The 22,704-nt window shown below is 39.4% G+C and overlaps 1 protein-coding gene across 1 annotated transcript in view; it reads left to right on the forward strand.

Annotated features, from left to right (window-relative positions):
* Nucleotides 1-22,704, forward strand: part of LOC150087074 (nose resistant to fluoxetine protein 6-like) — a 37,201-nt gene that overhangs the window by 4,889 nt on the left and 9,608 nt on the right. The window contains exons 2-4 of the mRNA XM_090372365.1: nt 8,285-8,529; nt 12,743-12,857; nt 21,748-21,844. Of these exons, the coding sequence (XP_090228491.1) occupies nt 8,285-8,529; nt 12,743-12,857; nt 21,748-21,844 (457 nt within the window). The remainder of the gene's footprint in view (nt 1-8,284; nt 8,530-12,742; nt 12,858-21,747; nt 21,845-22,704) is intronic.

Consider the following 22,704-nt stretch of genomic DNA (forward strand, 5'->3'; position numbering starts at 1 on the left):
CTGGGGACTGCAATTTATTTATGTAATCTTATAATATTCTATTATACATTTGATGATTAAGCATACACCTGACCAGTGAATGCAAAGCATATCGTCTTGGATTCTGACTGCTCGCCTGCAGATACCCTCATTAAGCCGTTTCAAGAGAGAAGTAGACCGATCGCTTAGAACGGACCCGAAGGACAAAGGCATAGCAACCAAAGGGCCACATGCAACCAGATTCGCATGACGGCAAGCTTCTTTGGTTCATGCAGAACGTACGCAGAATAAAAAATAAGCTTCACTCCCTCCAGACCCTCCTTCTTGAGGAGTTTGATATAATTTGCCTTACTGAAACATAGATATCGGCAGATAGACAGCTCGATCTTGTGCCTCTTGAAAGCCCGTACAAGCACATTGGAACGAGCACATAGTAGGAACAGACGGGGTGGTGGCGGAGAAATCTTTTTTTAGCAGTCGTTTCAGCCACTAAGGACAAGAGTAAGTCAGTCGAACAACTTTGAAGCAATCTGTACAACGCTGAGGAGCCCCCTTATCCAAATCAAATGCTGCCTGGTTTACACCCCCTCCCAGACCACAATGATCTCGGCTCCCACCTAGTTGGCAACAAATTTAGTGACTAGAACTCCAACTGTAGTCGCAGGTGATTTCAACTTGCCTATGCCTAAGCATGAGGATGTTCTTGTGAGCCTTGAGGTCACTCTTCGAACCTTTGATCTTACACGGTTCTTGGCGCCGGCTACTAGAGGAGGTCAAGCACTTGACCTAATATTCCATAGCCTCCCAGGCATCCAGCTCCTGTCTAGCAATTTTCAGTTCCAATCGGATCACCTACCACTTGCATGTCATTTATCCATACAGGGCAATTTCCCTGAGTTACCAGATGAGTATGCGGCTGAATTGCCTAGGTTTGCCTTATCTACTAAATATCTGAAGCGGGACATCATTTTACGGTGCCTGAACGGATTTGACTGGGGGACGCCTATATTCTGAGTCCATATTGGATGCCATCCCGGTCTTGTCCGAACAATTGAAGTTAATTGCACACCGTGGTGCAGGCAAGAAGGTCAGGATTTGTAGCAGATCGAATCGGTGTTTTAATAAGGAAACCAAGCTGGCCTTCATCAGGAAGCAGATGACCTACCAGAAATGGTAGAAATTACAAATGTCTTCAGATCTTACAATCTTTAAGAAAGAAAGCCTACTTCCTGAAAAAGAAAAAGGCAAGTTCTAAACCAAGTTGTTCTCGATCGGTTGAAGAGGGGTAGAAGGATTCTTTGTCATCATACAAATCATAATATCACTGATCAATAGCTCGTACAGGAATGGGCACAGCACAGCTTCCTGCAGGCAGATTGTCCCGATCCAGTTTCCTCTCTCTCTCACAGGAGGACTGGTTACCTAGGGCGCGGATGAATGACATAGAAATATCGAGAGAAACCCTGATTGATGTCATTAACAAATTACCCAATAAAGTCACTACAGGACCAGAAGGTTTCCCACTATTCATAGTAAAAATATGCAGCACATACATAATTGACCTTATACTTTACATTTTCAAAGGAATCCTACAATCTGGAATCGTTCCATCAAGTTGGAGATGCTATCATATCAAACCCATTCCAAAGATTAGGAAACCCAAATCTCCGAAAGATCTGCGACCAATGTCCATCAGTTGCTCTTTACTTAATCTTTGAAAAAGCGATTCAATGAGCAAATGCCCAAGACAGCTTTGGTCACAGGCCCGAGTACCTCCATACCGTTTGCACAAGAGATCAACAAAACACTATTTGCTACTACAAATACTAATCTTGTTTTCTGTTGTAAATGAAATACTAATATACCTTCCATGTGATTAGCACCACGTGGGTCATATTTACGAATCAGGCTTTTTCTCTCCAAAAACAAAAAACACCTACAAAGAATGAAGCAATCGGCAACCGCAAAAATGATTTTTTTTTTAATTTCAGGCAATATTCTTCCACCTAACTAATGGACTAACTAACTAACTGCAGTGTTAATCATTCTGTAAAGAATGAATAAATATTCTGCCATTATTCTAATGAAAATTAAAGTTTTATTGTCATAAATTCCTAATTCTGTTATTCCTGATCTATTTCTTCGAAACTGATATTGTTACTGAATATAAAGAAAAATAAGTATAATAATATACCAAAATATATTTTATTCGCTTTTTTTTTTTGGTTTTTCTGCTATTATCCAATTATAAATGATTTATATTTGCAAATGGATAAATATTCGTATGAGAGAATTTTTTGTTGTTAAGTGCTGGAGCTTAGATGTAATTTTTTTCCCTCCCGAAATGTATTGCGGTATGTGTTCATTGTTTATTACAAATTATATAAAAATAACGGTCCAAATTATTTCTGATCCATTTGGGAGGTGCGACGAATAAACTTTGTATTAAAGCGCTTCATGAGCACATGGGTCTCTTCACCTGACAGCTTTTGTTCACTTTCAAATCTCACTGTTGCTACATAATATATGTAAGTAATTCGTTTTTGAAACCTTGACCAGAACTGCTGGTAACTCCCTGGCTGTTTTGAATTTCTTCCAAGGAAATTACCAAGGTCGTGGATTAATACTAATTCTCCTAGTGTTCAGTTTAACGATGATAATAATCCTAATATCTCGAAATAATAATAAAAACTCGTGATGACTGGTGGTTTAGAAAAAATATCAAGGAAGTCAGCTTAAGAAAACAAAAGGCTTATTCAAAATTACTGAAAACAAGGACGTCTGAAGATTACCTCACCTGCGAAAAGGAAATGCGCTGTTTCTTAAAGCACCAAACGCCAAGAGTACAACTTCGCTAATTTTAGCATTAGCAGAGGCATATGATGCAAGAAAGCAAAGCTTATTCAGAATCAGCAAAAATAAAAACTTTTCCATTCCATCCATCCATTCGTTCCAAATCTTTGTCTAGTTCTGCCTTGAATTTATTTAAGCGGTCCACTTCCAACAACTACAGATGGAGGTTTATTCCAATCAACCACGCGCTGGCTAAAGGCAAATCGACAACTGTCTTTCCTGAATTTCAGTTTATGCCCCCTCAGGATTGTAACCTGAGCAAGAGGAATAAACCCATCAGCACTGAGCCTGTTCAAACCATTCAAGCCTGCTTATACCTCAATCAGATCATCTCTCAAGTGCCTGTTCTCCAGACGCTGCAATTGCAAAACTTAAGCCTTTTTTCGTAGGAGCACCCCCGTATACCCCTCACCAGTTTTGTTACCCATCTCTGTACTTGTTCTAGTAACTCTACATCCTTCCTAAAATGAGTCTTAGAGACCTGTACGCACTACTCAATTTGTGGCCTGCCCATTGCTTAAACAAGGGGATAATCAACCCTGCTTATCCCTGCTCCCGAAATTCCTGTATATCATCGACAAGGCCCCAAGGCTTGCTCTGGCAGCCTGTCTACCCTTCTCGGAAAACTTCAAATCTCACTGCACAATTACCCTTAGGTCTCTTTCATTCTCCCCTAACCTGATTGTAACACCACTCAGTTGGTACATTTCTCTGGAGTTACTGTTACCCATATGCAGTACTTTCCAATTGTCAATGTTAAACTTCAGTCGCCAATTCTCAGCCTATCTGCCCAACTTCTCCAGATCCTTTGCAACAGCATACTGTCATTTCTGTTTACAACCCTGCCAACCTTTGTATCACCTGTAAACTTGGACATTAAGCTTTATATACCTTCATCAATATCATTGATAAATACACAAAACAACAATGGGCCCAACACCAAACCCTGGGGGACACCGCTAAGATTTCATTAGTCCACGAAGAGCAATGTCCATTGATTACCACTCTGTCTTCTCCCACTCAACCATCCCTTTATCCATTGTAGCAATTTTCCCTTAATGTCATTTTGCCATGAGATGCTGTTCCAGGCCGAGAAGACCCGCAGTCCCGAATAAAGAAAGATGGAAGGATCTAAATGAGACACTCCACCAGTCAATCAAAGTAAGTGCCACAATAGAATAAGCACTCCATAACTAATTTAAAAGACTGTAGGAAAGGGGCACGAGAACTTTTAGGGGAAGTCATGTGGGAATTATAATATTAGGTAAATGTATGTACCAAATAAGCAAACAAATGTCAGTTTAAAGAAGGGTTTCTGTTGTATCGCGGTAAATCTAGATAGAGACTGTAGGTCATTGTTATTGCTGAGTAAGACTGAAGAAGTGTATAAGAGAAATTAACATCGATATTGATTGTGATCCCCAAGAAGAAAACTGATTTATATTAGAGAAGTTGTTATAATAATGAAAATTCATGAAATATAGTATTCTGGTGGTAAAGAGATAAGTAATGTACATAAATGCAAATTAACATAACTGAATTTGTTTATTCTATGTACCAAATAGGAGTGATATCAAGTTAAAACATGCGCATGAATAGTAATCCAGTTCTTTTCTGTAAATATATGTATAAATAAATTGTATATAACGTTAGATTGAAGTTTTGTCTTGTCATTCTGAATATCCAGCCAAATCCGGTAATAGAATACACTCAATATAGATACTCCATGGAGCCTGAATCTCTTCTGTGAGGTACACAAGTCAGATGCGAAAGTGGGTATTAGAAAGGGTCAAATAGTAAAGGTATACAGAATAGTACATAACACAAACAAAAGGATATAAAATAATAACACTAAAAAGGCAACCCCCACATGATCACTTCCCTACTCTGTAAAAGAGAAACTCAGTTGACATTTCGGTTTTCAAATCGCATTACTTGGAACTTCCATAACACATCTACCTTGATGATCAGCTAATTCGGTGCTCACTTACTGAAGAGGGAACTGCACATAATCACTAACAAAATATCAGCTCCAACCACTGAGTCAATTCAAAAATCAAGCGCTGGTAGAAAGATTTCGCAATCAATTATGGAGTATGGACTTTGCCTTTGCGAAAGCAAGGAAGATTATAAAATACTTACTAGCGTAAACTTTATAGCATAATACGTATTATTACTACAAAACCGGTAAAAGTGTTATTATTGCATTTAAGTACATTACTTCAGCGTAGTATTCTCATTTAAATTGAATTTCAACTGAAAGAACTTGTGCATCAGGTAACACAGCAGCAGCAACCATCACTCAAAATGAATTGGTTCCACAGGAGGTAGGTACCGTGGGTGTGTAAGATACAAAATCTTACAGAATAAAAGAAGTTGGTTTTATTAATTAAGGAATAGGAATTCTTGTTGCTAGTTGAATAAGATAGTAATATCGTCTGATTTCAATAATAAGAATTATTCAGTAGGAAATATAAATTTAATGGGTAGTAATAAATAAAAGCAGGGTTCGAACTATTAACTTCCGTTATAAGCGCGGAATAAACGAAGAAAAAATTACTGTAAAGCAGCATGGGTCCAAGCACAAACAGACGAATTAAGGTTTATGCGGGGTCGAACTTAGTAGGGATAGTTACGTACTTCAAACAGGATACCATCAGGCGCAAACAGGAAGTGGTTTCTTGACCAGATTTAAGTTTCTTTAAATAGATGCTGTGGTCACTAGATGGGAGTTTCGTGTTTTTAAAGCGTTACAGGGTCAAGGCGTTAAGATGAGAGGGAGTGTTTTTATTTGGGATAATCGGCAAACATCAAAGGGCACACTGTATGGGAAAAAATCTGGTAGAATAGTACAAGGGGGAGTATTGAAACACGTGCTACTGGGCAGGCTGAGTAAGGATCTTCTAACAAATGAAAGGAGAAGAATCTGAGGATGAGTATTGGATTGGAAGGAGTTACTGAGAATAGGCGTGGCGGACTCGGGAGTTAGATGTGGGAGGAAATGAAGAAAAAGGGAGTGAAGGGGTTGGAGAGGCACACGGAGTTGAGTTTTTTGTCGGAGTTAGGATGAGTTAGTAGAGACAGTTGAGATTTTTGTCGGAGTTAGTTAGAATGAGTTAGTCAGAGACAAGGTTGAGATAGTTGTAGGTGTTAGTAAATAAGGGGACAGTGAGAAGCAGACAGTTTTTTTGAGTGAAGGATTTGGAAGGAGAGAGTTAGGCAGAGCAGAATTAAAATGTAGCAGTGAGTCAGTCAGTCAATCCGTCAGTGTCAGTAGCAGACAGTATTTTTGAGTGAAGGAGTGAAAGGGATGGAGAAAAGTGCCATAGAGAAAAATTAAAATTGTTGGACAATAAAGGAAGCCCTACGTATTTTCAGTAAAGAGCAGAAGGCAATTAAAATAGTTGAGGAGGCAGAATACGACAGAAGTTAGTTCATTGCAGGATCTCTCACAAAGGATGAGAAGAAATCAAATGCATTATCAACTAACGAGATGTCTGATACCCAGGAGATAAATGATGCTGAAGCCGATAAAGTCGGGAGCCAAACAAAAGTGAGAACAACCGTTCTAACCAGATGAAATGAATTGCTTTTAAGGAGCAAAGGTACCCAAAACCCAAGAAGCAAACCCGATAACTCATGTCGAACTCTCCAAGGGTTTGTTAGATGCGTTCCAGATGGAACAGACCTACTATTCACCACAAGAAAGATGAAAGATGTATCGCAGAGCCCGTCAAGATAACTAAGTAAGTGATTAGTTTACTTAAGTATTCTCATCATCACTCAAAAGACTGTAGATATCCCGATAGACGAATTGGTAGAACTTTTAACAGAACACTGAGATATGTATAAGGATTACTCAGTTGTACGGGTAGGTTATTGTAGGATATGTGCTGAAGGACAATAACCAGAGCATGTTAATAAGTATATAGTAGTATTTTGTTTATTCGAAGTAATTGATGCCTTGTTTATAATTGTTTGATAGGCAACGATTAATTATATTTTGGATGGGAATTAGAAGTGATCGATACCTGTCAATAATCAATTTAATAAGTAAATGAATAAGTATTAAATTTTGGAAAGGAATTAGAGGGAATAAGAAAAACGATGGTAGCCATCAAATGTTCAAGTAGTTATTTGTAGAAATTGGTAGTGGCACGATTACTTGTATTGAAGAAGGTTGTAAATGTAATCTGTTAGAAAAGGGGATAACAATTTATCCAGAAATTAAGAGTATACGAGTTTAATCTAATTTTGGAGTAAGAAATTGATTTTGTAATGGAAAGAGAATGTTAACAGATTTTTGAAAGTTATCTGAGCTCAGGTGTAAGGAGGAAGAAACATTATCAGTTCTTGAAAGGGGAATTTTGATTGATATAGATATATATAACCATAGATGAGATTTGATATTTCTATGTCCTGTGTTTGAGATTTAATTATTTTGTCAATGTGTTTAAAGTATATCTTTTGTATTAATGTATATAAAAATTATAAATATATAAAAATAAACTAATTTTTTTATTCAATAATTAGTGTCTTTTTGTTATTCTGAACACTCAGCCAAGAAAAAAGGAAATAAAATTACAATTAAATACATCTAAAAAGCTTTCCCCTTGAACCTGAAATATTCTGAGAAGGTAATAGTCAGATGCGCAAGTGGGAAGTTTATTTTAAAGGGGAACTAATCAAAAAGGATAGTTTAAATATAAGTAAAGAAAATATGATATAAATATACCTCCAAAAAACAAACCCCCACAGATGACTGTGTTGTCAGGAAGGAAAACTGGTAATATATTGTACAAGGATATGTAAGGTTGAATAGGATCGGATTATGACTGCCAAGGGGATTACTTAACAAGTAGAGAGAAATGTTGAGGAAAAAGGCCGCTTGTTAGGATTAAATTTGAATGTTACTGCAGTTCTGCTCGGATACAACAGGAACGGGTATATGATGAGAGCCTTGTCAATCAATTCGGCCCTGGAGAGATTGTGCAAGACACAAGGGGTAGAATGTTTTCTCAGCATAGTCTAGCTTGGTAACAGGAGAGACTGCTTCTGCACGTATAAGATACAATTAAGTACTTAAACTTCGAATTAATACAATTATAATTCTTATTCAGGTACCTAATAAAAATTAATCCCAGTTACTATCACATAAGGAATTCATCGTCAAGAACTTTCGAATGATAACGCGTCGTTGAGACGCGTTATCATTCGAGAGATGAAAAACTCGAGGTTAACATCGTGACCAAGAACACTCAAGATGTCAGGTATTACACAATACCTTTATTAAACAATGTGCTATAAATCTGACCAAGTTGTAATTTTCTTTAATTATTTTGATTTTATCAAAGAAGAACTGATGGCGTATTCTTCTCTTTAATTATTTTGATTTTATCAAAGAAGAACTGATGGCGTATTCTTCTCTAAATAAGCATTTTCACTTTTTCAGTGTTTGATGCAACCGGGAAACCAGCGAGTGGAATAATGACTGGATCAACAGCCTCCTTCGGATCTTATCATCAGTGTCTCGATAGCGTTGCATATAAAGAGAGTAAAGGATTTAATCGGGAAGTAATGTTCGTAGGGAAGTACTGCTCAGTTCAAATTACTCCATTCTCGCCTGAGAATAAGTTTATTTACAACGTATCAGAAGCAACGAAAGGACTGCAAAAGGAATTTCTCAAACGCAGCAAGGTAAATAATATTTCATTTTGTGTGATTTTTATTTAAATACGAGCCCTGTCGGAAAATTAATAAAATTAAATCAATAAGAATTATTTTTCCTTTGAATTTTATGCAGACTAACAGTGGTCACCCTCGAAACAACTTCCCTCTGCAGTCGTCAAAGCAAGACTGGTATTCTTCATCTGTCGACTCCTTTACAGTGTCGGTTACACACTTTTAAATTCTTTCGACTCAATAATTTCTTTTTAATTTAATTTTCAGTTTTGGGAAAATAGTAATAAGATGGAGCAAGGTTTGGGGTATAGGCGGCTGAGAGAGGATTGTAATGCTCTTCTGCTCCATATAATTCTGCAATGGAGAGGGCATAATGGGATGTTGCGTTGCCGTGGTAGAAGATCCGATTTTGAGCGATCTCTGGTCGCACACTATGGATTCTTTTCTGTAACCGCTCAATAATTTCTCTGTACTAATTCGAGTTTATCGTTGTCTCTGCGACAGAAACTCTTTGTGAATGGTACCTCTAATGCGTACTGCCTCTAATGAGTTGAAACACTTCGTGTTGTTGCGCTTTACTTTTTTTCCAGTGTTGCCACTACATTTGTTACAAAATTAATCCTATTAGTTTTCCAAATGCCTCGGGGCAAACATAAGTGGAGAGATAATCTCTGAAGGTTGCATTGGGGCTCCACAGTCTCCAAAGCCCTTGCCAGTATCCCGTAGCCCTTCATTTTAGTTTAGGAATATCCGGTGGGATCGCTTTCACCATTCTGTTCTTTCTTGCTTTTCCATAGGTTTTCTAGAAAGTTCCTCTTATTCTAAGTCAAAAATAGTCCTGAAAGTGCAAGATTTTTTTCTTATCACTATTTCAAAATTCACACATAAAACAGAGTTAACAGCATATTGATCTACTCGGTAGTGTCAAGAATTAACTATCACTCATATTGTTCATCGTGCATGAAGCGAGTACCAAAAAAAAAACCGGGGTAATTAGATACCTGCAAAGATGGACATGTTCTACAAGAGTTTGTTTGTTTGTTTGTTATTTGGTTTTTAGGAACATTAGCAACTAAGGCCATATTGCTCCGGGATATGCGGTGGTCATTCCCTGACCTTTCCGCATCATCCGTATTTGGTGGTCACGGGCTCGAACCCCGGTCTAATCAAGAAGTGTGTGCTACGCACTGCTGCTCCTGCCCACCTGGCTACGGAGGCGCCGTTCTGTAAGAGGAATGAAAACATTAAACGAAAATGCGTTAAATTCTTTATTATTATACAGGGTGTCTCAAAAATATTGGTACAAACATTTAGCGGGGATAGGTAACATCTGAAGGAATGTGAATCTCATAGGAACCCATAAACGGAAACATCACCGTAAGTCGGTACACGGCGCTGTTCATCAGTTTGCGAGAGGGAAAATTTCTGGTTTACTCATTCAAGCAGTAGTCGCCGCACGAAGAGCATGCATCGATATACAAACTGTGAGCTGGCAGACATGCACCTAGTGTATGGATTAGCAGAGGGCAATGGACGAGCCGCTCAACGAATTTATGGAGAACGCTTCCCAGACATATATGTGCCGGACCACCATTTGTTTGCACGTGTGCATCAAAATTTGTGCGATTATGGATCAGTTAGAGGCAACAGGAGTAGTGCGGGCAGACTACGTTCGACGCGAACTCCCGCCATGGAAGAAAGTGTGTTGAATGCCGTCCAGAATAATCCTACTACCACCACACGTGCCGTTGCCTCTGCCTTTGGAGTGTTTCGTTGCAGTGTACATCGTGTCTGGCACGACGATTTCTTACACTCCTTTCATCTCCAAAGGGTTCAGTTACTGCTCCCCCAAGATCATCCTGCACGTGCGGCTTTTGTGCAGTGGTTTCTCCAAGAAAGTGTTCAAGACATGAATTTTCCAGCCTATGTTTTGTTCACGGATGAGGCTTATTTCACTCGGGAAGGCTTATTCAATCAGCATAATGCTCATGTGTGGGCTCACGACAACCCACACGGTGTGCGCCACCATGCGGCACAACATCGCTTCGCAATAAATGTGTAGGCAGGTATGGTCGGTGACTGCTTGGTTGGCCCATATCTGTTACCATCCCGAATGAACTCCGCTAAACATCGGATCTTTCTTGAACAAGTTCTACCAGGGTTACTTGACGATGTTCCAGCAAATGTGAGACGCAATATTTGGTTTCAACATGACGGGGCCCTTGCCCATTATGGAAGGTGTGTTCGTGACGATTTGAACAGGCGTTTTGGGCGTCGATGGACCCGTTGCCTGGCCCCCACGCTCACCTGATTTATCGAGCTTTGATTTCTTTCTTTAGGGGGGGGCCTCAAATCTATCGTGTATGAATCGCCTGTGGAGACGGAAATGGATCTCGTGGCGAGACTCGTCTGCGCTGCTGCTACTGTCAAAGAAACTCCAGGTGTGTTCAACCGTGACACCAATCCATGCTGCATCGGTGTGACGCAGCATGGATTGGTGTCACGGTGTCTCGAAGGTTCCACCATCGCGTCTCATGGTGGAACCTTCGAGCATCTGTTGTAACATCATGAAATGCATCCATCTCGTACTCCATTGTTAATATTATGTGAAATAAATGTTTGCCACTAATTACTGTCTTGTGTCATTTCTGCTTCTTGTGCCTCTGCTACTACTTTCACCTGACGTTTCCGGTTATGGGTTCCTATGCGATTCACATTCCTGTTACCTACCTCCCCTAAACGTTTGTACCAATATTTTTGAGACACCCTCTATATCCTCAGTTCTGGGTATTTTTGAATTAGTGTTATCGGTTAGGTGGTGACTTGTTGGGGCCATAGAAGAAAAAGCGAGATTTAAATTACTCATAAGACCAAAATAAAAAGTGATGCCCTAAGTACTTCACGCACCATGATGCCCGATGATGGACATCCATTCTCAAGGTATGAGGTACTACGTACTCTAATGGCATACCAGGTTGGCTTAGAGCATTATTCCCACAAGTCCAATAGGCTTGACCCCTATCCTGGTACCAAAGTTTCCCTTTGTCCTAGGATAGGGTTAAAATCTATATGGAATGGAGTTCCAAATAGATCTGGGAACTTCAAGATCTATTTGGAATGAAGGTGCGGGTATTGTGGGACGCTTCATTAAACAGATCATTCAATTACAAGAAAATTAAGAAGAGATGGAGTAAATTCAATCTCCTCCAGTCCTTTGTAAAACTCCAGCGTGTAATTTCTTTTGGCAGATCTGAAACGGCTGTTTTGGTTCAGCAAATAATTGTATATTTTAGGCCGAGCACTTGAGGGAAAGGCGTGGGTGATATTAAAACTACGTAATGCTAAATAGCAGAAGACACCTTCCCATGGTACGGGCGGTAATCTCTCCACAAAAATTGAATATCAGTTGATGGAGGGGGGGGGAGTATTGATTTACTGTATTTTAAAATTTGTGTTAATAAATTAGAGAGTTGCGTCGATGAGCGTTTGCTGATGTAAGGCCTTAAGTAGATATGATGTGACTGTCTTAATACAGTCACTGATATGATGTGCCTATTTTATTCGTTTTTTTTTTTTTTTTTTTTTTTGGACAGTGCTCGTATAATCTGTTTTTTGAGTGGATTAAATTTATCCACAAGTATCTTCTTTCATCCCCCACCTTCAAACTCCTTAAAAAAAAAAAAAAAAGAATTTCCAAAAAGCAATTCAGAATGATTATCTCAGATGAAAGCTTCAAAAATGTCCAGAGAATCATTCCTATGTCGATTCATACATGCATGGAATGCAATTTGTGTAATACACGAAGAGAAAATTGAGTATATATTTCCAATATGCCGTAACTTTCGGGATACATACACTAACCCTTTGAATGGGTATACCACACTGTACAGTGCAATAAGTGAAGAAAAATATTTAGCTTAATTTATAAAACAGCAGGACTCCATGTAGTGAATCGAGACAGTCGAATAACGATTTTGTTTTTCTGTTGGAAAACCCGATTATAGGCCTCATCCTGATTTAAAAAGCGTCGTCCATTTTAAACAAAAAAAAAATTGCCTATATCCGGGATAAATGCTTATGGTCTTGTACAAAAATCATAAGTGAGCCCACATTCCTAGAAAATCATTAACACAATCGAGAGTCGCAGAGATTCAATTCATAAAAGTTGGTGTTTATCCAATAAGGTACCAGCATTTAGTTTTATAGTTTCCTTTTTTGTTCTTCACAGTTAATCGAAATCCTGGAAAATTTTACCGGAATGTTTCACTATATCAGCTACCAGATAGGCCTTTGCGTACCATCCACGTGCACTCATGATGATGTCTACCAAATGGCTTCAGCAGGTAAGTTTTTATTTTTTTATTATTTAAGTTAAGAATTCTATAACTTTATACTTTTTATTATTATTTTAGAATGCTGTTGTGTCAGTAATTTTGCATGCCTGAGCATCATCTCCCAGTATCCAATGCTGTACTGCGTGAATCGTTTTAAATTAGGCCAAGATATGAAACTAAAGGCGTTAAAAACAAAAATGCAAGAAACTATATAAATATGAAATAAGATAAAATAAAACTAAATACAAATACTAAATAAAAGCATTATATAACATTCCATAAATAAATACTAATTACTGCTTGTATATATTAATAGGCACTGAACAGGGACCAACACCCATAAATGTACAAATAAAATTAATTATCAAGATCAGTTTCCATGAACTCCATGCCAGTTTTAGAATATATGGAAAAATATAATACAAAGCATCTAAATAAGAAGAGAAAAATTAGCATTACTAGTATCGAATGCCCATATCTTGGTTACAACATCGGAATCCGGCATCTGCAGCCGTACGCTGCAACCCATGGAAATTCGGAAGTGATCCTAATAGGTGTGAGATCGAGACCTAATATATCCCATCTTTGAGAAGAGAGATACGGAGCAGACCTGACTGGGATCAATCGACGGGTGTTCCTTTCTGCTTGGATCAACTGCATTCCAATAAGCCTCCTTCCCTTTGGTACTGGGCGAGAGTAAAGACTTATTGGAAATGCGGGTGTGATACTCTAAGCGCTCGACGTGGTCACATGTATATGGAAAGGATACCTCTAAGTGACCCTGATGGTCGTCCAGATTAGCACCTCTGGGATCCAAAACATATAGCCAAGGTTCCAGGCTAACGTCAGACGAATTCGACGTGTTTGCCTAACATTCCGACCCGTGGAAACTCCAAAAGGAGTATCCTTGTGGCTGAGCAGCCCAGCTTCAACAAGCCGAGTGGTTCTGAGACAGCTCTCCCAGGATCAATTGGATAGTGGGTCTGCCTGCTGCAAGTGTCAGAAAAGTAAATGTCATGCCTCTAACCTCAATCTGAGAAACGAGATTCACGCAAACGGTAGTGCTAATATGGTGTCTTGGTAGCCCTGGCTTCCCATTCTCGAGCGCATTCACTGTATTGTCGTGTACCTGGCGTCTCATTTGGACTGCTTGCTGGATGTGGAGTCCGGGCACTGAAGCAAAACAAAACATAATATAATATGAATCCTGATAATCAAAATTTCTCTCTGCTTATCCAACACGGTCCCTACCAGAAAATCTGGATTTTTACCCAGCTAAAGTCACCTCAGCCAAAACAGAGAAATCAGAAGTTATATTATTAGCCATATGGTACAAGGAAGCCTGAGGTTTATGCTGCACCAGCCAAAAAAAAAAAAAAATTCCCGAGTTACCCCCTGAGAGAGACAAATGAAGAAAGATGGTATCCAGCTCAGGACCCTGGGTTTGCCAAGCCCATACTCACCAGATGTGATCCCCCGGGGTTAAATACCAGGTACAACAGCTCGTTACTGATAACAAGCTACAGGTGAGAAAACTATAGGAAAAATATCACCATTCTTTATCCAGAAGGGCTTAGGTTTGGCGGTCTCTTCTAAATTGGTTAAACGGCTACGCCCAGGTGACATCATTGTAGATACTAGAAGTGACAGCTCCTAAGACAAACATGTATTGGGGGAGGGAAGATGGAGAGCATAGTTATCTCCCGCAAGACACTGAGTTCATCCCGGGTTGTCATCCCAGAATGGGATCTCCTTGAATTATCCGAAAAGGAAATCTGTTCTGTTGCAAAACTTCAAGGAGTAACAACTGTGAAAAGAGTAACAGCTGCGATTCGTCCTCAGAGCCTGGAATTTTGTTCTCACTAGAAACATCATCCTGACCATTAATTCACCAACGTCTCCTAATAAGATTAAAGACTTTATTAATTGTCCGATGCGTTCATATGTTCTCTCCTTTAAGGTTCTTTAAGTAATAGAAATATGATCAAGCGGGAACAGCCAGTCGTCTAGCCCTTTCACGCCCTCAATGTGCTGCAAACGACCACGAAATTTCATTATGTTTAGCGACAAAATCCTCCAAAATTAATTGGATACTCACAAGCATGCCAGAGGTGGAAAGAAAAAGTACAAAGACTTAAAGCAGTGTTGAACATATCAAATCATGTGGCAAGTAAGGCGGTCAAATCCTTAAATTCAAACAAATCTATGTATGCTTAGAAAGTAGCAGGGAGATGTTCCAACCTAACATAAATAAACGACTGTCCCACCAAAACGGTTACTCACGGCAATCGCACGTTACCTGTTAAGCTCACGAAAACTGCACAGAAGGATCAGTCAGATTCCAATCCAATATTCATACTTCCCAATGCTCCAGCAGTCACAAAAGAAATTGATACAGAAAAGAATAAAATCCTTCAGTATCTCCTAATTCTCAAACTTGGACGTCGACGTGAATGGGTTATGACACGATTCAGGATTGGAACTCTAGGGAAGAGGAAGAAATGGACAGCGGACCTACTTCTCCCAAAAAAAGATAAATCCAAAATTAAGAAGAGTAAGCGCGCAGCACTTAAGAAGCCGGATGACGAATCCACCAACCCAAAATGAATGCTTTATTTATTTATATATATATATTATTATTATTTTTTTTTCTGACAATCTAGTGAGTTACTAGAATGCGGGATGCTGGCACCAGGATAATTAATATTGACTAATTAGTGCGGGATTGTAATGTGTTTTTCCATACATGGAATGGCAGGTTGTTTAGTTATTTTTATTTATTTATTTTTTAATTAATTAATGTTTTTTTTTCCTGGCTTACTTTGGCTATGTGTGGAGAAATTAATTTAATTTTTTGTCTGTTTAATTATTATTTTTATTTCACTTTTATTTATTTATTTATTATTATTTTATTTATTAGTTTTCTTTTTATTTTATTTTTTTCTTTTATTTTATTTTTTCATTAATTTTTTTATTTATTATTATTATTTTTTTTTTTTGTGCGCGAGTTGTGGCATACGGTGTTCATTTACGCTCCTGATATTAATTTAGTTTTAGATTAGTTGCACTTAACGCTCTGAAATGATTCGCCTACCAATGAATTCCTCTTGTCAAGCTTAATGTGGTATCATCTTCGTGATGTGATAAACAGGTATTTCTGATTTTTTAATTATTCCTGTCCACGTTTGAAGTCCTTCATTACGACGTATGCACAGCGCTTTAGCCCTGAAGAATCTAGCAAACGCCCCACTACCCTAAAGGCTTAAGGGAACAATGAGTCAACCTTGATCGAGTCACAAAGCATTTTTTTTTTTTTTTTTGTTAGTTGTTGGCGCATCGGCTTCTGTGGCCATAATGCACTTCCCAAGGTTTTTGCAGTACTTTGATCCAAGCCCGAGGCGGGAATCGAACCCGCGACCTTTGGGTTGCCAGGCAGGCACTTTACCCACCCAGCTAGCCCGGTCGGCAGTCAGTCACAAAGCATCGCCACTACTGAGTTCCCTAGGAAAATCCTCCCTCTGTTCTGTCTTTTGTGCTTAGCACACATGTCACAACCATTTATGCTTTCTTGTATTTTCTGAGTATTCTCTTTGGAAACGCGAATATAAAAAGCTGCAAACTTAATAGTGCCAGAGCAAACAAACTACTCGGAATTAAAGACTAACTAATAAAACTGAACATTGTTCACTACTTCCAAGTGATTTAAAGACCCGACATCAGGCATGTTACGGAAACAGAATAACTTGCAACAATCCGTCTGCCTAGCCTGCCGCGGGAAGGAACCAACCATTCGATGTCATGTATGCAAATTAAACTTTTGTGCCCACTCAGTTAAAACAGACATCGCACATCTTTCTAAACTACGTCGGAAAAGGTTCGCATGTGAAAAATGCCTTGGAGAAGACGCTGAAATATCTGAACTTCCTCTGTCCCAGACTGACACTAGCCCTATCGACCAGATGTTAACTGATCTCATTCAACATTCAAATACCAGTTTGCCTGAACTTAGACCATCGCATGCGACGAAACAGTGGTCAATGGAACACCACCTGACGGAATTGCCAACCACGATATATGCAGCGCTAATCAGTCCAATCTGTGCCTTGGTCGTTACCGTGTCCTCCACCTCAAACCAGACGCTAGTCACAACATATACTTTTCAACGTGAAGGTGAATCTCCAAGAATTAACGTCGAAGCTACAGTGTCGACCCCTCCTCTACAGCCGGACAGCGTAGACTTCTTGATCCTCCTAATTCACTAGTTGTGGCCCCAAATTGAGGATCTCAAGGATGAAGTTTACTCGCTGAGGAACCAAAATAAACATATCACACATATGCTCTCTGACCTCTGCTCTTTTGGCACAGTGGCCACACGTCGGCTCTCGCTGGTTGCACGTGTGCGAAGTGTGGCCAAAGCGAAGACATTTATAGCATTTGGGGACAGGAATATGTTCTTTAAATCTGTGGCTTCCCCAGCCAATGAAAATACAGCTCTGCGTTCCTAGGATTTGCTACGCTCTTGTAGAGAGATGGATTATCCAGTTAACGTTAGAGTGAGTTTTTGATTTAATAATAATAAATAAATTTTCTGTTTATACTCCGGGATTTAGTCTTGTATTTCGGAGTGAAGTCGTCTTCATCTGCGTTTTCGTGTAGGAGCAGGCTAAGGTTTTTAATATAAATTTCTTCTGCAAGTTCTTCGGGGTTGACGCCCTGATCTACATCAAACACTACGATTGAATACCCTTTTTTTCTTGGGAGCTTCTGTCCTTAGTCCAAACTTGGTCATATTGGCATTAAGGATAGTTTGTGCCTCCTCCCTGGTGTCTGTTTCTATCACCACGCCTGGGTGCCTGGTCTTCCGGATACTCCTAATCGTGACAGTCTTCATTGGCTCCTTTAGATTAGCTGTCAGGGTCTCTTTGACGGCTTCTCTAGTGTCAAGCTGCGCATCCTAATCAAAACGATGTGCGATTCTGGCTTTCGTGTTGTGCTCTTGGTCTGGAAAATGTCGGGTTTATTAGGCGCAACATTCCTCAAGGCCTCTGCAAAGGTTGGGTAGCGTTGTTGCATTTTATTTCTCCCTTCCTGCGAAAGAACTTCCAGTTTGCCTTGTAATGCACAGCAGCAAAAAAGGCTGAGCACAAAGCTTGGAGGATATTACGAAGATATTACCACGTCTCTCTCTCTCTCTCTCTCTCTCTCAGCTTTTAAATGTGCAAGTGCCAACTGACGCCATATTCGTCGTCAGGCCCAAAAGCAATCGGGAATCGGTTCGTGTCCCCTACTTAGTCGACAAACACTAAGGCTATCTGGAACAAAATCGATAAAATTGAGGGAAAAACTCTACATCCCACTAACCATCAGTACGGGAATATAATGGATGCGTTACTGCAATCCCCCAACTGAAAGAATTAATACTCTTAGAGAGAGACTTTTTCTAGCATCTCTTCAATGTTGTCTTACTCTCCAGATTTGCTGGCCCTGAAAGACAAAAACATAAGCAGCCAATTAATTTTAAATCTCGGGATTCTCATCTTTATAATGCCCTTTTACTACAGAAGAGTTAAAAAACAGTTCTAACTCTTACCGAGGCAACAACTATTAGACAGGAACTCATCCATTATGAAATGACTAAACATCTGTCCAAACATCCATGGACCACTTGCTCTGTGTGTGTAATCGAAAATTCCTAGAGGCACAGTTTTTGGATTCCTGGAGTAAGGCAACCGCATTTGCTTTTCCAAAACCAGGAAGAGTTGGTGAATTCCCAACAAATCGACATCCAACTGACTATTAATCTGTGGAAATTCTATAGAGAATGGTCTACGTCCCTTTATGTGGTATTTGGAGGCAAATGGTTTCCTCTTCAGAACGCAGTGCAACTTCTGAAGGAGATCCACTCTGTACCTATTGGTTAGGTAAAGAAAAATTTATCCCAGATTCTTTCTTAAAACGAGACAGCTGGTATCAATTCCATATGGACAAATAGTATGACAACTCGGAGATTTGGAATTTTAAAAGATCTTTAGGGCATCGGTCTTAGAGGTCATTCCCTAGCTTTCATTAATTTTTTTTTTTTTTTTTTTTTGTCCCGTCGTTCCCTCCAAGTTCGTACCGGACCTACTTCCTTTCCGCTCAGTGGAGGGAGTACCCCAGGGATAAGGTTTAAGTGTTACACTTTTGCCATCAAATTGAATTCCATCGCTGAATAATTTCCTACAAATATTAACGGTGCCTTCTGTGCCGAAGATTTCAACAAATTTTCAGTTCTGCAATATACCAGTTATCAACAAACAACTACAACATGCAGTCGATTGTCTCCTGAACTTATGGGCAATGAAGAGTGGCACCGTAAAAGACAGTTTGTGTACATTTTTGTAGTAATCGTAACCACTACCCTGATTTTATTATTTTTTCAAGTTTTTTTTAGGAGCAACAGCGACTGAGGCTCCGGGTATACTGTCTGTAAATTACGTGTGATCTGATGTTGATTTTGTGTTTGCTGGAAGAAAAACCCGAGTTTTCGGAATAAAATACCATGCTACCCTCGCCTCAGTCCGACTAATTCAGCCACGTTGTGCAAAAGGTCCATAAAAATTCCTCACGTCATCGAATCGATGGGATTTGAACTCAGGTCTTTTCAACCGGATGTGTAGGACGGCGATCCTAACAACTATTCTACCTACGAGGGCCTTCTACCCTGAATCTGAATTGAGACTTAGACAAAATGCTTTTACAGTTGTATCTGAGATAAGATTTTGTTCCTTGTATTTAATACAACATTGTCATATATCGATGAGCCTGCACATCCTGTGGATCTTCTTACTCGTTTGGAGTGGGGATGCTTTCTCTGACTTAAGACAATGAGAGACTTTTGTGACTTGTTTTATGCTAGTGAGTTCTTCTCAGACTTTGTGATTTTTTTTTTTAAAGAGGCGTTCTGGAAGATATCCAGAATGCCGTAGGTAGTAGTGACTTACCTCCTCGTGGTGGGAACGGAAACTGAGCGTGAAGGCGCGATAATGTGCGCGTCCACGAAGCCAAAAGGTCAAATCTCTCTCTCTCTCTCTCTCTCTCTCTCTAAATTGATTTAATATTGTTTGTGTTGAAAGTCAATGAATAATAACAAGATGAGAAGGATTTGCATATATTTGCGAAAAGCCCAGGAGGCGAGTCAGATGATAGTTAACTTAATTGACAAATACCTCAAGGTTGTGGCGTAATGCAGCTCAACCTAAATACTGTTGGTTCTGGGTCTCTATCGTGATCTAATTTTGGGGATTCGATAAGCATGTGCACCATAGCCCTAGACTACATAAAATTCGCATGGGGTCGTAGCGAGTACCACTGTGGTCACAATCACCATCATCCCTCACATTTTGATACAATGGCCTTTACTTGCTTTAGCGCCGTAAAATCCTCAATAACAACAAGAATATCATCATTACGAGTGGAAAGGCTCAGGTTTGTTTCTTAACAACTTTTTTTTCACTCCATGTCCCTACGTTAGTCGGTCTGAGGAGTGGACACAAGGATTTTTGTCTCCTCAGAAACTAGTTTTTCTTGCAGAAAAACAGGCAAATCAAACAGAGAACACATGAAATGTACATAATATACACGAGTAGATCAGGCAATTCTGCGGTGACTCTAATATGACTGCTTTTTAAACCTAAAATTAGCAGACACCAGAGCCTGAAGTCCTCCAGAAGTACGCTTAAAGACCAGGAAAGTCTAATTGTAGTTGTTGTTGTAGGGATTTAGGAGAATCAACTAGGCCGTTTTGCTCCGTATGTACTCTCTGTAAAAATTGCATGTGTTCTCTGGTCGACTTTCTATTTACTGGATTCAAAACCTGAATTTCCGGTAGAAAAAAAGACTATGTTTCCCTCACCCAATACCGACTAACTCAGTCACGTTGTGGAAAAGGCTCATAAAAATTCCTCACACCATCAATGGGATTCGAACTCAGGTTTTTTCCACCAGCGCTGGTAGGATGACGATTCTACTGTGCTACCCACGAGGGCTGTCTAACTGCATCATGGATAAATTCTTAAAATAGACTTTCCGCCGAATCTGTCAAACATCGGTGATATCGAAGTCCTCCTTTTATTGTAGGTGAAAGTTTTAATGATAAATGACGACCTTTCATTATGAACAGTTGTACTTCTTTACAAATCACTTCACTCATAACCAAATAGAGAAATATTGTAATCGTAATTCGTCCCGTAGTAGGGACGGACAGGGATTTACGCCCAACTCTGGGATGAAATCTTTCAGGAAGGCCTCTCTCTCTCTCTCGTTAAAGAATTTGCCTTTCCTTGTGTTACGACTACGGTCTTACAACAGACATGATTACCCTGCGGGGAAGCAGGCATCCGTGGGATGAGTGGGTGATTACAGGGCCAATGTTCGAAAGCAACGACCTCTTCCTCATAAGGCCTTTATTTGTTTGTATGAAAATACAAACAAATAAATCGCAAATGAATTTTCTAATTACAAGGTAATAAAATCATATACAATAGTCAGAATTATACTGGACTCTTATGAGGATATTCACTCTGCAACCATATGGTAATAATATCCGGTTGAGCTTTTATTCCAGCAGCATGCATTTGTGGACACCGCTGATGATAAAGATGCAATACGGACGGTAAACGTCACGTGGCATTAGCGGAAGCTTCTAGAAATTTCCAAACGGATAACGCATTAACCCTTTTAAATCTGTTATATTTAAAAACATGGTTACCACAACAAATTACAATTCTGTGGCTTAAAAAAAAAACAAAAAAAACTCTTTATTGGTTGCTTATTTATCTTTGAAAATTTCCCTATAAATTATAACGAATCTCTTAATTTAAAAATGCTCAAATGCTTAAATACTTGTATTTCCTTTTAGCTCTGGACTACATCGGTCTTCCTGAAACACCTGCTGAGGTTCCATTTTGTAATGTAAAACAAAAGAAAGTCATCACGCCGCTGCAGATTTCGGTCATGTGAGTGCATTCAAATAAAACTGTATCTCATTCCATTGCGTTTCAAAAAGCAATGACCCCATTGTTCATTAGAAATTTAATTTCTAAATATAACACGCTTTTATTACGAAATGAATTGTAATCGTTGTTGTTTGGTTTTTAGGAGCATTAGCAACTAAGGCCACATTGCTCTGGGGATATGCATGTTTCGTATTCAGACTTTTGAATTTTCGCATTTCGAACATCTCCTCTGAAGAGACTCTGTGTCAAAGAAGATGAACCATCCTTATCACTTCGTAGGGAAACAGTTCTGTTTATAGTGTACATAGAATTTGGGGAGGGGGCGCCACTGGTGGTTTCTTACATCTGCGACATAAGTACTCTTTTGAAGTATACTTACTCCGCAAAAGCCAGAAAAAAAAATTGTGTACGGTATGTGAATAGTATTAAGTTGGGTTCTGTTGTTTGTGTGTTCTTTGGCCGCAGGGTCCCGGATTGGATCCCATGTTGCTCCTTCACACCGCTAGGAGATAAGCCAGGCCGCCCGTTATACTCTGGCTGTTCTCTGCCAAGGTGGCCTGAGCTTCTTGGATGAATACCAAGTTTTTGAGCTGGCTCAACATCAAGATAAGAGCACAAGCTCAATGAGACAGAAGCAGATGTAAAGATACATTTGAGTTAAGGCTGATTAGGCCTGCTATTGAGTTTTTTTTTTATTATGATTCCAATCAACGACGATTTGTTCAGGTCTGCGTCAAGATTCTGAGTTTACACGTTCAATCCACTTCAAGCTTGTTTCATTATGTTTAATCCCAAATCAACTCACTCCGCATGCCACGTTTAGCTATTGCGAGGAGTTATAACTGAGTGGAATCAAGAGA

This window comes from Mastigoproctus giganteus, chromosome 4 (genome assembly GCF_048544385.1).
Source record: "Mastigoproctus giganteus isolate SK-2022 chromosome 4, ASM4854438v1, whole genome shotgun sequence".
NCBI classification, from domain to species: Eukaryota; Metazoa; Arthropoda; class Arachnida; order Uropygi; family Thelyphonidae; genus Mastigoproctus; species Mastigoproctus giganteus.